General features: G+C 41.1%; 1 protein-coding gene across 1 annotated transcript; it reads right to left on the reverse strand.

Annotated features, from left to right (window-relative positions):
* Nucleotides 1–10,375: 10,375 nt before the first annotated feature.
* On the reverse strand, nucleotides 10,376–15,127 carry LOC308094531 (alpha-2-HS-glycoprotein-like). Its single transcript, XM_080441257.1, has 7 exons — nucleotides 14,874–15,127; nucleotides 13,968–14,078; nucleotides 13,247–13,328; nucleotides 12,692–12,849; nucleotides 12,442–12,537; nucleotides 12,068–12,139; nucleotides 10,376–11,104 (listed from the first exon to the last, which is right to left on the reverse strand). Exons 1-7 carry the CDS (start codon nucleotides 15,078–15,080, stop codon nucleotides 10,481–10,483), a joined length of 1,350 nt encoding a protein of 449 aa, XP_080297383.1. The 5' UTR covers nucleotides 15,081–15,127; the 3' UTR covers nucleotides 10,376–10,480.
* Between the last annotated feature and the right edge of the window lie 1,901 nt (nucleotides 15,128–17,028).

Here is a 17,028-nt window from a genome sequence, read left to right on the forward strand (position 1 = left end):
ACTGAAGAAAACTAAAAGTATATATTTTTGTCCTTCTCAATTAACTGACTCCTTACATTGTAGTATTTATGGAGTCAGTACATTTTGATGCAAGAATGTCAGTGGTGGAAAGTAACAAAGTACATTTACTCAAGTTTGAGGTATTTTTTACTTTACTGGAGTTTCCAATTTTCAGTATCCCTTTCTACTCTATATATTTTCATGTCAATATTTTTGTACTTTTACTCAAGTAAATGATGAATACCTGACTTTTACTTGTAACTGGGTACATGTAGTATTGATACTTTTGCTTAAGTAAAAGATTAGAGCACTTTTTCCACCACTGATTATCTTGACCCACTAAGAAATTAATCTAAGGACCATTTTACTTTGTTTACAAAGATTGGGAGGCGCCAGCGCACCTTCAAGGACATGTGTATGGAACAGTAAGCCCTGACAGTGCAGCAGTAAAAAAGCTGCTGCAAATGGAGCCAACAGTAGAATGTACTCCAGAGTCCATGACGCTATTGGTCCATGATGCTGGTTCTACCTCAAGATCCCTGTATGTTGACAGAGGTAAGTATCCATTCTCCTGTTGATGAATATATTCATGCTTCATATGGGTCTAAATCAATGTTACAATTGACAGTGCTGTTAAATTGGGTCAATTTACCCCCACAGGACGTCTCCTGACTCCTCTGCCTTTGTCCAAGTTGCCATCAAGCTGTGGATATTCTTTGACATCAGCAAGAAGGAATCTGATCTTAGTTGCACCATATGATGGCTGTTTTGTCACCCAGGAGGTGAGGTAGTTGTATAAGTGTGTACGTGTTTGACAATATAGAGTTTTCTAGATTATTTATGTTCTAATAATGCTTCTTGCCAATACACTTTATACCGTTGGAAACCTGTTTATTTTCCTTTTTAAATGGTGCCCCATTCATAAGGAAGGATTTGTGGGAAGAGCAGCACAGCTGGAGTATGGGGGTTATGAAAAATGCTGAGCCAATCAAACTATGCTATGGGAAACTGAACAGTTAGTTTCCGACCGTGTGTGAGTGAAAGAGATCATATTTAGTGTACAGTATATTTAATAAAAAGCTTTTATTATTGTTCTTGTGCCTTAACTGTGTTTCAACATTGCTGCTATGACATCCTGAATTTCCCTTCTGGGATCAACAATAGTTCTTATCCTATAAAAGCAAAGCTTGGAAACTGTTAACTCTTGGTGCAATCGTCCTCATGAAAAATGTTTGTTATTTAGGAGGAAAACTACGTTCTTCCTTTGCAATGGTGTGGGTTACCGGTGAGGATGTCATGTCCTGCCGTAAGACAAGCCAAACCTCCAGTGGTTTCCTGCCGGGCTGAAGGCATGGTGGTGACAGTGGAATGGATTGTGTCTGTCAATGACATCAAAGTGAATAGTAAGTGCAATTGTTTATGTTCACAGTATATACAGAGGAACTAATTGTTATCCGACAGTAAACAAAGTAATTGTTATCCGACAGTAAACAAACTAATTGTTATCCAACAGTAAGTGGTCAGTGGGAGCCGTTGATGAAGGTCTCATCCACATGTGGATTCAGTGTTGTTGCTCATTCTGAGGGAGTGGTTATCTCTGCTCGCTATGTACCCTGTGTACAAATGAAGGTATAGCAACCAGTCTTTTTATTTATTTTTTTGTCCATTTTCCTTTAACAATTCACCACAACAAAGCCTTTAGACTGTCATTTGTCTTCCAGGATGGAATGTTCACCCTTGGACTGTCTGGAGATGGACAAATTAATGTTGCATGTCCGCCCGCACAAAGTCCAGCAAAGGGTCCATGGAGCCAATCTCCAGTTCCTCCCACCCTTGCTCCTCCCAAGATTCCGATGCCCAGTGCTCAGGCTCCAATTTACCCAGAGTACCCTGTGGTGCCTGACCATCCTCTTCAAACTTGGAGGCCAGAAGATGGTAGCTCTCAACAACCTCATGATATACCATTCTACCCTAATCTCTTTTACATGCAGCAAACACCTGCCCCTCATGTAACTAAGGTACCTGACAGCCAATTTTACCCCTGGCTGTTGCAACCACCTGTCACCAAGAACCTGGTAGAACCACCTTTTTACCAGTACTATCCTCTTCCTCCTGATGAGAAGCCTGTACAACATAAACCTGCTATACTGCTATACTATCCAGTTACCCATGCACCTAGCTACCCGTATCCACCTGAGCCTATGGGCCCTGAGCATCAGCCTAACTACCCGTATCCATCTGGGTCTACAGGTCCTACAGGCGAGAAACCGGCACAGCATCCGCAGCCTAAACTAACTTGCGCTGGTGGCAAAGTCGATCAACCATTTAATAACTTTCCCGTCGATTCTTGGCCAAATACTCCAGGTTCAGAAGACCCTTATGCTCCGGGGCAACAACTATTTGACCAACCAGAGGGATCCCAGCCTAAAGTCCCTAGCGAGCCTTCATATCCTCCAGTAATCAAATCTCCCGATGGATATATCACACTGTTCGACGACTTTTCTCAGCCACCACAAGTTACCTCAGGATTTGATCCTCTACCACCAAAGCAAGAACCTCTTCCTACTCAAAAACCATCAACCAAATCATTATATCCACCAACTCCTTATTCGAAACCTGCACAACCTCCAGTTACTCGCTCTCCTGGTAGCCAAATTGACCAACCCGGTCATTTCCTAGATGATTTCACTTCATGGTATCCTGACCCATCAATATTTCATGTCCCTGAAAATCCATTTTATATTCAACCAGACACCCCTGATGGACATTTCCCTGAACCCTTCGACCCCGCTCCAGACACTTCTCAAGAACCCCAGAAACCTGCCAATCCACAATTTCATAAAGACACCTCGGACACACAAACTCCTCAATCTGGGATTACTTACAATTCTCCTGTTCTTTGCCCTGAAAATTGTAAATCTGGAACTTCTGATTGCTGTCCATCAATCTCTTTCCATCAACATTACCACTATTATGCTCCCGCAGGACTTCAGCATGACACACCTCCAGTATATCAAGCACTTCAAGTATATCAAGAAGCTCGCGCTCCTACCTTGACTCATCCGCATGGACCAGCTGAAGAAACAAACACCTCAACAGACACAGCTGTCAATTGTGCACTTACAAATTCTAAAGATATTTTTGACGCGTACTGGAGGAGCCATATTGCAACTCCATTTAGAAGCCTGCCAGAAACACAACCTGTTATGCTAACTGCCAGTTATCCCGACAAGCTTACACAGCCTGAACCACCAGTGCCTGAACCACCACCTTATGTTTTGCCTGGTGGTTCACAAGATCCACAGTTGTTATATCAGCAACATGAACCTTCTATCCACTATCATACATATGATCCACAACAGCAAGATTATTATGGTCAACCTTACTACACGGAGTACATGCAAGACTCTCCGTCTGAACTGCCCTCGAATAGTGAGTTGCCAAGCAGTGAAAATAACGACCCTTCAATAACTAAACATTCTTCAAAACATGAACATCCAGTGAATTCAACTTCTCAGCCAAATGATGTATTGCTTCACCATGGCCCACCAGGTGGTAAAGACAAACGCTTTGAATTAACAGAAAGTTTGTCATTGGATTACCCTGTTCCCAATGGTCCTAATTCACCCACTTTGCCCCAAAAGAGTCAGGATTCTGGTCAACCATCTGAAACGCTGAAAGACTCTGAAGCTTACCACCAATCAAAGGGTATGTTTTGAATTTCTGTGAACACAACCTGCTGCTGCGTAACAGATTAAGGTGTAATTAAGCCTATTTCTTGTCTTTTGCAGGACAGAAAAAAACAACCCATTGGGACAGTCGTCCAAAGCAGAGGCGCTCGTTATCTTTTTATTGGGAATAAAATCATAGAAAACGGACTACCTGTTTTGTGTTTTCTTTAGTTTGGCGCATTAATGTTGCTGTTTAACATTTGATTATCTATGGTGGACTGTGTGGGGATTGGAGCAGAGAACAGTTTTTGAACACACATCTTGATGTGGTGTGGACAAATCTCCTCAATGCAAATATTTTGATCATGGCTCCAGTCCTGAACCCATATTCTACAAGCTCTGAATCTGGAAGTTTGAGGTCATGCAATGTTACAACTACCCTCCCAGATCCTTACCTGACCACACCAAATCCATACTTAAACTTAACCATCTCCAATGCTTAAATACGAACATTATACTGTATGTGAACTTGGGTCTGTTTGGTTCAGACTTTTCTTGCAATGCATCATGGTTAGACAGTTCAGGAGCCATTACCAGTGTCTTATTTACCTAGTCTTGCACTTGTCTTTGCACTTGTCTACTTTTTCCAGAGAGAAATGTAACAAAGGTACACTGTCCTTAAGTGTTTACCCTGGTTACATGAACTTCAAAGCCAGTGGTCCATGAACATTGACCTCTTCATGTAAATACATTGGCTCATGGTAGTATTTACCCAAATAAGAAATGGTCTTTTTGATGGCGAGTTTCAAAATGACATCAGTTTTGATTACACCTAGAAAAGTAATGCTTAATTACATTACATTAAATTACTTAATCCGAGAAAAAAAGGTTGCCACATTGCCAAGTTTCAACTTGGAAATGTATATTTGGAAACATGTAATTCAGATTTAAAACTTATCTACAGTCATTGTCATTCTGTGTAAAAGATTTGGGATTGCATTCAAAATGCCATTTTAGCTACAAACATGCTAGAAGTTTACAGGCAAACAAGTAATTCTTCTTCCCAGTTAACAGAAATACCTTATGTTTACCCTGCATGAACTGAATGAACCGAATGAACTGGCTGTTTTTGGAACTGTCCACAAGGATGGCTTAGTCCAGCTTTGGCAAATGTCCCTGTGTTTTGCAATTGACCTTAAAAGATGAGGCATGAATGATTCAACACTTGATAGTGGTTACTTCATTCAGAACCTTGTACACAGAAGCTATCCTTTGCAAGATATAAGGCCTCATGTAACCTGTAAAGAACACATTCACCTGAACAGGGTGAAAAAAGTTATTTGTATGAAGCACAAGCCAAAGAATCCCCCCCCCTTAAAGGACCAATGCTCATATGATATTTTTTTCTACTCACACCGTCTCAGAGGGCTGTGGAAAGTAAGAAATCCACCTACCAGTGACATCTTCAGTTCAGGTTCAGTCATTTCAAACTATTTTAATTTTATTTTGTATTAATGCATGTTAACTTTCCAGGAAGAGAGCCTACAGTTTCTATTAGCTTGGATTCCCCATCGATGTCACTAGTTGGCGGGTTTCTGAACTGTCAATAGCCCTCTGAGACAGAGTAGAAACAAATGCTATATTATAATAATCATTAGTGAGGAGGACCAATTATATGAAGATGGGTTGAAAATCGGTGAAGTGGTCCTTTAAACATTTTGTGTAAATTTGCGATGTGTTTTACAATGAGATGTTTATTGTCACTGTATGGAACAATGCACCTTAATGCCACGCCTATACATTTGGCCTTAATCACTTTCAACCTGGTGTCTATTTTGGGCATGTCATGATGGTTGAAGACAGGTTGACATTATCAAACATTTTCAAAAGTATATAAAGGTTCAGAAATAGCTAAAATAGCGGATCTACAAGCTCAGCTATTTTCGTTATTCGTCATACGACATAGTATACAGGGCGTTGAGTGATTAACTCATGAGCATGCACAACAGTGTGGGGTGTAAATCTTTATTAATCATACATTTCAAACAGTTTTTAAGCAATACACAACATTTCTGTGCTTTCTTTGGTGATTTGATTGTATTGGCCCTTAACAACACACTCACCGCCAAAGGGGAGAATTCTCCCCTTTTCAGTCAATGGTGGGTGAAAAAGGTGATATACCTGGATACGTGGGCAAGGCATACATCCACCCAACATAAATGATTGGTGGGAGTTTTTCAATGAATGCGGGAGAGGACTGTTTACCTTCAAATGCCTTTAAGATACCTGGATATGCATCTCTCTTTTCTCTGCTAGGGAATCTTCCTTACATATGCAAATTAGAGGTTTGTTCAAACAATGGGAGGTGTGGGGTTCAGAGTGGGGGGGGGGGGGGGGGGCTCAGAGAGAGAGAGAGAGAGAGAGAGAGAGAGAGAGAGAGAGAGAGAAATAAGAACACAAACTATTGCACAATTACTGATTAAAAACAATGAGTGAGATATGTGTGTGTGTGCACACACACATATCAGAGTGCAGTCTTGGGGCAAATATACTTTTGCTCCACTACAATTATTTGAAAACTTTAGTTACTATTACTTTGCAGATAAAAATGGTTACATTATAAAACATACATTAACCATTTTAGCCTTATTTTATACCTAGGCTATTTGAAAATAGCCGATCTACAAGCTCACAACGCGTCGCGTTGTGAGCTTGTAGATCGTCTATTTTCAAACATTTTAGTACTGGTACTTTAAGCACATTTTGATACCAATACTTTTACCAAGTACGTTTAAGGGTCATTAAATGGTTAAAATTATATCACAAACAAGGCTTACTTTATGTGTGTGTATTTTAGGGGGTAGAGATTTACATGCAGGCACAACATTTGCATGAAAGGTGTTGATGGGTTCAGTGGCCCTATTGTCTCAGGTCTCTGCAACAATATAGGAGCACCGCCTCTATCACCACATTAACCACTTTAGCCCTATTTTATGCATAGGCTATTTGAAAATAGCCAATCTACAAGATTTTAATACTTTCACTTTTGGTACTTTAAGTATATTTTGAATACTTTTTTTACTTTTACTCAAGTAACATTTTGAACACAGGCCTTTTACTTGTTTTATAATTTTTAGTATTAGTATTTTTATATTGTGGTATTGCTACTTTTACTTAAGTAAAATATCTGAGTACTTCTGCCATCAATGCTAAAAATACAGGTTACCACCAGTCATGTGGTTAAACTATTTAGTTTGTTTTCTAGTCTAGGCCCAGTAGTGCTCAAAAGAACAAAATGTTATGGACTTTTACTTGTAACAGTAAGAGTATTTCTACATTACACTACTTTTACTTAAGTATAAAATGTCAGTACTTTTTTTGTGCTTGTTGTTTAGTGCAAAGTATTAGTACCTCTACATAACTTTTAACTTGTTAAAACTAACTAAACCTAGTAAATAGTTTATTTCCAGTCTCTCTCTCTCTCTCTCTCTCTCTTTCTCTCTCTCTCTCTCTCTGACTGCCAACATTTAACATGCACATTTCAAAAGGTGGGGAGGGGAACCTGTGTGTCTATCCAATCAGATTCGTCCAAACAGAGATTTCAAACATTCGAACTGTTTGGGCGGTTGGGTGAATTCATTCTACTCACATTGTACTGCTGGCCTGTTGATGTTTTCGGACTAGCTTTGTAAATGGTAAGCTGCTATTTTATCTAATTGTAAATCATTAGTAGGTTTTACTGTTTATTGTATTTACTTTGATCAGTTCTCTACAGTTTGTTTGATCAGTTGTAAGCTAGTGTTTCTTTACCTGTATGAGTTCAGATTGTTTTAAAACATGTGGCCTAGCTAAGTGGCTAGTCAATTCATATGCCATGATTTAATTTGTCAGCATAATGCAGTAATAGTAAAATACACAGACTTTATAAATGTTTGTAACTAAAGCTTTGTAGTTTGTCTTTACTGTGGCTAAATACAATGGCAAAGCATTGCTTCATCCCACTAACCCCTAAAATTATATTTGCAGGGAGATTTCCATTGTTTTCCCCACTGTTGACGAGGAAGTTTTAAAAGGTACTACACACCCACACTCTTCTTCTTCATTTAACTATTTTTGTGCACTCCTGTTTCAGTTGAAGTTTTCTGAGTTTTAATTGCTGTTATATATTTTACAGTTGTTGGCATCCAGGGGTACATGTGTGAGGACCTTTCAGAGTTTTAACAGGTAATCTCCAGCACACACTCTCTTCTTCTTTTTTCTTCTTTCTTCTTTTTGTTTAAGGCTCGCAAATTCAGCAAGAAATTATGTACTTTTACTTTGATCATTTAAGTATACTGCTACTTGCATGTGTTTTGGGGCGAGCGTTTTGGTATTCCTTTGGTGCTTTGCCAAAAGCATTGATTTCCTCAAATTAACCTTTTATAATCATGCTGTTTACAGGAGGCTGTGAGGCATCTACACAACTCGGAGAAGAATAACCACAAATACAATCCAAAAGAAGCGTAAGTAACTAAATTCAACTATATCACAATCATGCTTTAGTAAGAGGGGAGACCTTGCCCCCGATTCGATTTGTAGTGGGGGATAGTGGGGGGAGGTAGGCCTGTGGATTGGGTTCCTGTCCTGGTGAAATGTTTTAACTGATAAAGAAAAAAATGATAAAAACTAACACGGTTCTTCTCTTCCAACAGGGTAAATTCTCCACATAATATTGATGTTGCGGCTCATCTTTTAGGAGAACTAAGCATTAGTTTCTGTAATGTTGATCCTGTTTTTATAAAAGGTAAGCGCACATGCATAATACACTCACAGTATTCACATAAGCTATTTGCATCTTAATAGAGTGGGCTAGACCTGCAGAAGCCAGCAAACCTGTATTTCTTATGCACAGGAGAAAGCAAAGGTACAGAAGTCTATGAGGACACGACAGAGAAAATTACGGGTAAGTGAGGAGAGCAGTTTTGGTAGGCCTCACTCACACAGTTAAAACAATTTCTTAGTTTTGTGGTTTAATTGTAATTCTATTTTTTTTGTGTTTGTTTTTTTACAGTTGTTTGAGGGCAGGAGATCCGTGTTGCGGCCTGCTGAGGAAATTCTCTGGAACAGTACTGCAACCAAAGAGCTCATGTCTGATGAGGCAGATGGCTTCGAAGATGGTTTGCCAGTATGGTTTATCAGACCTCCACCAGGAAGAAGTTCAGCGCTTTCAAAGCTGTGCAAGGAGTTCCAGGAAAGAAGACCCCCAGGACCTCGTTCCAGACCCGCGTTCTCCAGAACACAATGCTTGTGGTTGACGAGTTCGAGGACTATAACGGGTCTTTTACACTCCTCCAGCTGTAAGGACACAGCAAGGACACCCAAGATATATATTTGGGAACTCCAGCGGCGTAGTGTCAGACATTTAATTGGATGCCTTGCTGCCTTTTTGTATATATTTTTGGGTGCATCAGCACCTTTTTATTTGATTTTTTTTTACACAAGTATAAGTGACTTTTTTCCCCTCATGGCACTACTTGCTGACTATATACCAGTGTCAGTCTACTTTATGTGGATTATGCGGTCGACACACAATGACATTTTGCACCTTAATCCCATGTATAACGCACTTGACTTTTGTCTTTTATTGTGTTTTTTTCCCCAAGCACCTTAACTAACGTCCATAAGTATATCATGCACAGTATAAATTGCTGCTATCTTCAAGCACACATCTTATCTCAGGTACTAGTGTAAATATGTAGACATGAATTTCACCCAATTTTAACCCAATTTAACCCAAGATTAGACTCAAATCTTTGCTTCTGGGGTCCCTGGAACAAAATCCAGGGATTCTTTGAAACATTTGATTTTATCTGTGTGCTCCTGTTCCATTGTTTTGTATAAATAATGTTTTTCTTTTTTTGGATCAATAAACATAATTACATGAGTTCTGCCTATTTGTTTTTCTATATTGTGTGTGTGTGTGTGTGTGTGTGTGTGTATATATATATATATATATATATATATAAATTAGTGTAGGTGGGGCTGGGGAACTATGAACCACCCCTCCCAATGGGGGGGGGGGGGGGGGGCGCTATGAACCACCCCTCCCAATGGGGGGGGGGGGGGATAAACTAGGGGGGGGATGCCAGAATTTGCATGCAGAATTGTGGGGTGGGTGGGTGGGGTTATAAGCCACAGCTTCCAATCAAATGTGGTTTTCTGCACATGCTCAGAAGTGGTTGGGGTGGGAGTGGTGGGAGGGGTGGGGTGTGTGAGGTCCTTGCTGGCAGACACCACAGGGGGTAAATGCAAATGAATGTCTCAGAAATGGTACATTTACCTGGATATGTGGGAGGTATGTGGGAGGTGGTACATTAATGAATGAGGGCAACTTACACACACATACTCCCGTAAGTATCAGGGGTATGCCTGATGAATACCCTCCCAAAATCATTGATTTTCACCCAGTGTGGTGTTTTTTAAAAATAATTTTTATTTTGTTTTTGAATTTCTAAAAGGTTTCTCTAATTTTTGAGTATACATTTTTTCTGTTATTCACAACGAATTAGGAGATTTAATTAGAAAATAAAATAAAAATCCATTCTCTTCAATGTTAAAAAATAAACAGACAAATAATTCATTTTTTTTTCTATAAAAAAGTGATTAAAAACCCTGGCAGTGGGTGAGTACATTATGAATAAACTCTGGCAGTCAATGTGTTAAGAGGAGAAGGGACACATCTGTGCCTAGCAGGCAGGCACCTATTTATCTATAGCAGGATACATTCCTGCAAACACTGTCTGTGTTGTCTTTTGAAGGGCCTGAAGTATCTAATCGAAGTATCTAATCCTCCCTGGGCACAGTGGCACTAGATTAATGGGTACTGCTGGCATAACAGCAGGGATGTCCATAGCTGCGTCGGCCAGCGGTGCCTCTCTCTTCACCATCACGACGGGGGCCTCCATTGATTTGCTCATAGATTCACTGGCTGACGAGTCGTCTGCAGGAGCAGCTTCCGCTGCAGCTGCTGCGCCGGGGTCCGCTGCTGCAGCCGGAGTGGGGTCCGCTGCTGCAGCCGGAGTGGGGTCCGCTGCTGCAGCCGGAGTGGGGTCCGCTGCTGCAGCCGGAGCGGGGTCCGCTGCAGCCGGAGCGGGATCCGCTGCAGCCAGAGCGGGATCCGCTGCAGCCGGAGCGGGGTCAGCAGCCGCAGCCACTGCTGGGGCTACGGGCACCACCGGGGCCACATTCACTGCTGTGGCCACAGGCACCACCTCGCTGGACTCGGGTGACTCCCCAGACACAGACAGGAGGAGGGTCTGGGCCGGATTGTGGAGGAGGGTGAGCTTGTGGTGCCGCAGGCCGTGCTTGGCCGACAGGGTGGCCGTGTGAACGGGGAACACTGGGCCTGCAGGAGAGGCGTGGGCAACAGTGTTGTTGGCGTCCATGACAGGAATCTGCAGAATGAAGACGTAATTGTGAAGGAGTGAGTGATGAAAGTATGAATTGAGCATACGTCTGTGTCGTGCGTCGAAAAGATCAGATCTATAAGCTCACAACGCATCTCATCCGTGACGTGTTGTGGGGCTTATAGATCGGCTATTTCCGGCTTGCATGTAACGCCCGGGATTCAAACCCAGGTCAACTCTGTTGGGAAGGGACAGTGGCACACTAAAGTCAACCATTTTATCCACTAGCTTAAATGGGAATTTCCTTGGTCGGGGGAGATATTAAGCTTTAGGTTTCTCTGAGCCACTCTGGTATACAGTATGATTTCTATGTGGTCGGTGATGCTTTTGTAGTGCTATTCTAGGTCTATATTCATGTTTGTAATGTATGCAATGTACTCATATATTTGCACTTCTGATATTTTAGATCGATTTTGTGTGGTGTGTCAAATTGGTTTGGTGATGGGTGTGCGCTTTGATTGAATTACTGGATGTAAACAATGGACAGGGACCTACATACTAGAGGTGTAACCCGTAAATGTGTGGTGGTCACTGTGATGAAGGACCAAGGTTGTTGTTCATTAATAATAGTATTTTTTGCAAGTTCCAGTGTGCACGATCACTCTGTTTTTACACATAAATTACATTGTGAAAAAGTTGCTGACTGTTCTTGCAAATGAAAATGGGGAAAGGACATAGCAAGCTTGTTTCCCCTGCGTTTTCCTATTTTTGGCGTGTCATTAGGCTATAGGAGAAGATTCTAAAAAATAGCCTAGGCCTAAATTTGTGAATAGTCGAAGTATAAAACAGGGATCAAGTAATTAAACAGATTCCTCATTTTTCTGGGGACCCCCTGGAACCCCCCTAAGACGCCCTGGGGGACCCCGAACCCAACTGTTAGAACCACTGGCATTGCAACGGATCTGGTAGATGGGCTATTTTCATTGTATGGCTGTGTCGGGCTAATCTTACCAGATTGGGGAACATTTTGCAGTCCACTGCATGTCCAAAGTTCAGACCTTTTGCGGTACAAAAGCCACGTTGCTGATGGAGAAAGGAAGGAAAAGCCCTTTTTACCTTGTATTTGATCATAATAATTTGTTATCACTATATTGATGACAACCATTGGGATTTTAATCAAAATTTGTTTTGGATGTGAGCTGGTAATGGTACTGTAGGGCTGTCAATTTGTTAACAATATTCAAACCTAAAGGGTAGACTGAATTTTAGCAAATCATATTTCTACATTTCTATTTTTTCCTCTCTGTTATTCTTTGACAAAAACATTGTATTTCATCCTCTTCAGATACTTTTTTACTCAAGATACATAAACCTTGTGTACTTACAGCCAATGCATCATGGCTGGGGACACAGTCGTCACCAGTGCAATTAGCCTCTACAATGAGAAATTCTGCTGCATACATGGGTCCACCACTCACTACCTGTAACATACAGTTGAAACATCTTTGTATACTGACAGATCCATTCGTTTTGAAGTAAGGAAAATAAAAGTAGAAATAATAATAATACAATTTCAAATAATCTTTTTGTATTATATCATCCAAATAAGTCCGTTTAGGACAGGCTTAGGCCTACCTGTGACGACATTCTCCCAACCTCCGCCACAGCAAACGATGCGCCTGCTACTGTGTTGTTGTTCAAGGTGACCATAGAGGCTTTGACAAAGTCCAGACCAATGGTGTCATTCAAGGGAAGCAGTGTAGCACAGCCCAGGCAAAGATCCTCTGTAGATTCTGCATGTCATCAGAGCAGGAGAGGTATAAGCGCACGTGAGTGCACATGGGGCTGTGTGCGTGTGCGTGTGTACTTGTATTACTATGCTGGTAAAGGCCAAAAGTCAAGATAAGTATAGTAGAATTTGAGAAATAGACATTGTGACATTGTCACTCAAATATGTTATACAGTATGTCATATGAGTTAGGCTTGCACTTATTCAGGTGACACTTACACCTAGGCTTACACAGATTCAGGTTGCGGTTAGGGTTGGGATTAGGTATTTAGAGGTTAGGTTTAGGCCATAAATGTAGGGTTTGGGTGCGCGTGTGTGTGTGTGTGTGTGTGTGTGTGTGTGTGTGTGTGTGTGTGTGTGTGTGTGTGTTTGATTCCGTGTGTGTGTGTGTGTTTAAAGACCTTCTGTTTTACACTTGAATGCCTGTACAGCCATTGCACCACCCACGTTTTTCAGAACCACATCACAATCTCCTTCAACTGCCTGAAAAGACACAACAAATGATGAATACATCCAGTACTGATTAATGTGTACCATTCTCCTCTTAGATTGTACATCTATTCTTGTATTTATTTATTTACATTATATACTGTATGTGTACGTGTACTCAGTCACGCCATGTGCATACAGTATGTCTAGTGTTGGTCTACATGTCTATATATTTCATGTTTATCTTATTCTTAACTCTCTCCTCTTACCTTTACATATCCTTACGTTTCCCCACAGGGTTCAATAAAGGTTTATCTGATCTTTACCTAGTCCTTTCTTTAGTGTCATCCTCTCACCTCTGGTGTTAGAATTGATCAATAATAATAACACAATATTGCGTGTTTGATGGAGGGCAGCTGTCTGTATGTATGTATGTATGTATGTATATATATAACTTTCATTATTTGAGCTGTTTGTATCCTGTGTTCTCTTCTTCTTAACTCTCCTGCTCTGCCCTACGTCTGTTCTATTCCCTATCGTCTCCCGAAAACTACAAAAATATTAATAATAATTCACCCACTTCTTTACACCTCTAAATGTGTGACGTGACAATGAAGATGATTCTGATTCTTTCATTCTGGTTCAATGCCTGAAGCTCATGGCCTGCCGTGAGTCAAAGATACGAAGACTCACCGTTAAGACTTTGGGTCTGACGGTGCAGTTGGCCAGTGGTGTGGGATCCTGAATGTGACAGTTGGTCTCCAGCAGGTCCACCTCCATGATATAGAGGTCATCTGCTCCAGGCTGAGGAGAGGGCAGAGGAGGTTTGCATTATGTGAAAACTATCAGACTGGAGAGGCAGTGAGACTATGGAATTCCACTCAACTTTTTCATGCTGTGAATTTACCGCACAGATTTCACTGTATACATAATTGAAGAAAAGGCCGATGCACACCTAAAACGTTGCCGACAGGTGCGTAGGACAAAATGAGAGTCCAACTGCACAGTTAGAAATATCCTGCACGGCGCACACTGTCTAAAAACTTGCAAGAATCTTTAATACAAAACGCCGTTTCGGTACTTAGACCTTCATCAGGACAAACATCATGTTTGTCCTGATACAGTCTAAAGACCAAAACATCATTTCGTAGTAAAGATTTTTGCAACTTCTATTGGACAGTGTGCGGGATCTTTCTCACTGTGTATACATAATCAAATTTAGAGTGGGCCCATAATGGTAACATTCATGTTTCTGTTGAGTATGACAGTCATGTTTGTAACCTGGTCTTACTCTACAGCCACGGTTCTCAAAGTGGGACAGGGGTCCTTGATGGGGTTCCTGTGGGTCCCCAGTAAAATGATTAAAATTATGTTTTCTTTGGCTATTCAAAAACTGCCAAATTGCAAGCTCACAACGTAAAGCATCGTGACCTGTTCTGAGCAAAAATGTTGACAAATCTCCTCTCATGGGGGTGCCTGGCACAAAATCACTTCAAATGGGATCAAATAATGATCAATTTGGGGGTCCTTGACGTGAAAATGTTTGAGAACCACTGCTCTACGGCCTTGACCGCACCGCCTGTACACCAGCACGCTTACCTGCCGGAGAATCTTGATGTCCTCAATTCTGTTGAGGGCGTACTTGTAGCCGTGGTTGTGCTGGGTGTTGATGAAGTCTTGGGCAGCAAGAGCAGCAGCCTCGGCCTCAGGGGAGTCACATGCTGGACGGAGCTCGTTGGGCAGCAGAATCGCTGCCCGTCCGCCCGCTAGTAATCCCAGAACCACAGTGAGGCCCAGGAGAGTCATGTTCGAATTGATGCAAAGCAGCAGAGCAAATCAAAGCAGCAAGTAAGTGCAGGTACTATAAGTGAGACAGAGGCCATGCACCCATATATCTCTTGTACTTTAAACAGAGCAGAGCCAAGGTAAACACAGTGATCATCCCTCTGACTCCTGTGTCACATGTGGGTTGTGTATTCATGGTCTCTGGCTTGGGATCGCAGCCAAAATAAATGTAAGCTGACAAAGTCTAATCTGGAGTGAACCAGTGAATCGTAGTCAGAATCCTTGACATCACAATCCAGACAATTAATAGAGTTCCCTTTAGTTGCTGTAGGTCAGGGTACAGAACCATCAGAGACCAAGCCATGACTCTACAACATAGATAGACCATTATGGTCTATGTTGTAAGATTGGTCCTCAAATATTTTCAAATATTTGGCCACATTGATTGAAACCATTTTGTGCCAGAGACCCCCATAAGAGAAGATGCTGTAAAAATGTTTTCAAAATGTGTCAAGGAGGAGAAAGATAATAATACATGTACACACATAGCATAAATAAGCAGCAGGTACACTAAGTGGCATCGCATCGGTAGGTCCACATAGCAGCAGTTATGTATATGTGGTTAGACATAATGTGCAAAAAGTAGCAGCACAACGGCAGGTTCACATAAGAAGGTAGTCCGCATTATGGGGAAAAAATCACATGGTAACAATCGACATGGTAGATCCACAAAGGAAGAGTAGTCCACATAGGGGAACAATACACACAAAGGGAGGGCATCCAACAGTCCGTCAAAGGAAAGAATCATCAGAGGCCCAGCCATTACTCTAAGGTCCTACAACATAGACCTATTCCCTGGAAGTCTGCAGAGGAATAAACATCACATCAGGATCATTCCCAGAATCACAAGTTGAGAGCCGATCATAAAAGCCCCAATCAGAATGGATTTACGATGTATAACCACCAGTCTCACAGAACTCTGTGGTCACACAGGGCAGATTAATACTGTTTCCTTCAATACATTCTTTGTTTGATTTAATGCATGTGACATATAATACAAGTCGATTTTAGTCTTAATGGTTCATAATATAGTGAATATTAATATTTAATAATATAAGGCAAATTTACCATCAACATTTAATGCTATTCTGGAAAGTACAGTAAACATGTATTTAATTAAAAAAGGGAAATAATGTTTATTGGTAAGCTCAGGAAAAGAAAGTAACAGCTATTTGAAGAAATTCTGTACATTAACCTCGCCTGATTTAATACCTTGTCGTAGACAGAGTCAGGGGTCATGCTTACTGGGCCTGGCACAATAAATGGACTGTAGCTTTGTGGTTTGCCAGGGGAGAATGAGTCTGTCTGTGGCTGAATGTCCTCCTCCTCAACCATGTCCATGTTGTTATGCACTGTGTCTATTGTGATGTTGTTGGTTTATGTGCATCTATTTATGTGTATGTTTTGGGGGAAACAATGGCCAATAGCCAGGGTTAGTTCTGGTTCTGGCAATGCAGCTGGTTGGAGGCACAATTCATATTGCAAATAAATGTGATTCATATCTTGGCCATAAGTTGCTGATGTGCTTGATTGAACTCACATAGAATATATCATGTTAAATTCTGTAAAGAGTAAAGACATGCACACTCTCTCTTTGATTGATTGAATACTTTATTAGAAGTTTGCAGAAAAAAACACATGAAAGTACAGTTCAATACAAGGTTTAAAAAAAAACAAGAAAGCCATTGGCTTGTTTCCACTGGGGTCCTTTGTACTCAATTCATGGTGTGACATTAAATGACAGACAGATACACTATGCGCAGAACATCATATAAGCAGTTTTAAAAAAAAGAAAAGATGTACTCTCTCTCTCTCTCTCTCTCTCTCTCTCTCTCTCTCTCACACACACACACGAAATTGGATTGGTAGGGATGCCAGTGACGCAATACACACGCGACAGTGCCACATG

Source organism: Gymnoscopelus braueri, assembly GCF_963280865.1.
Source record: "Gymnoscopelus braueri genome assembly, chromosome: 10".
Lineage (NCBI taxonomy): Eukaryota > Metazoa > Chordata > Actinopteri > Myctophiformes > Myctophidae > Gymnoscopelus > Gymnoscopelus braueri.

Bases quoted from the DNA above. Each gene is read 5' to 3' on its own strand.
- LOC308094531 (XM_080441257.1), bottom strand. From the start codon at position 15,080: ATGACTCTCCTGGGCCTCACTGTGGTTCTGGGATTACTAGCGGGCGGA. The intron at 12,538-12,691 runs GTAGGCCTAAGC...TGTATGTTACAG, and splicing joins TTGGGAGAATGTCGTCACAG to GTAGTGAGTGGTGGACCCAT. The intron at 12,140-12,441 runs GTAAGTACACAA...TTTCTCCATCAG, and splicing joins CCAGCCATGATGCATTGGCT to CAACGTGGCTTTTGTACCGC.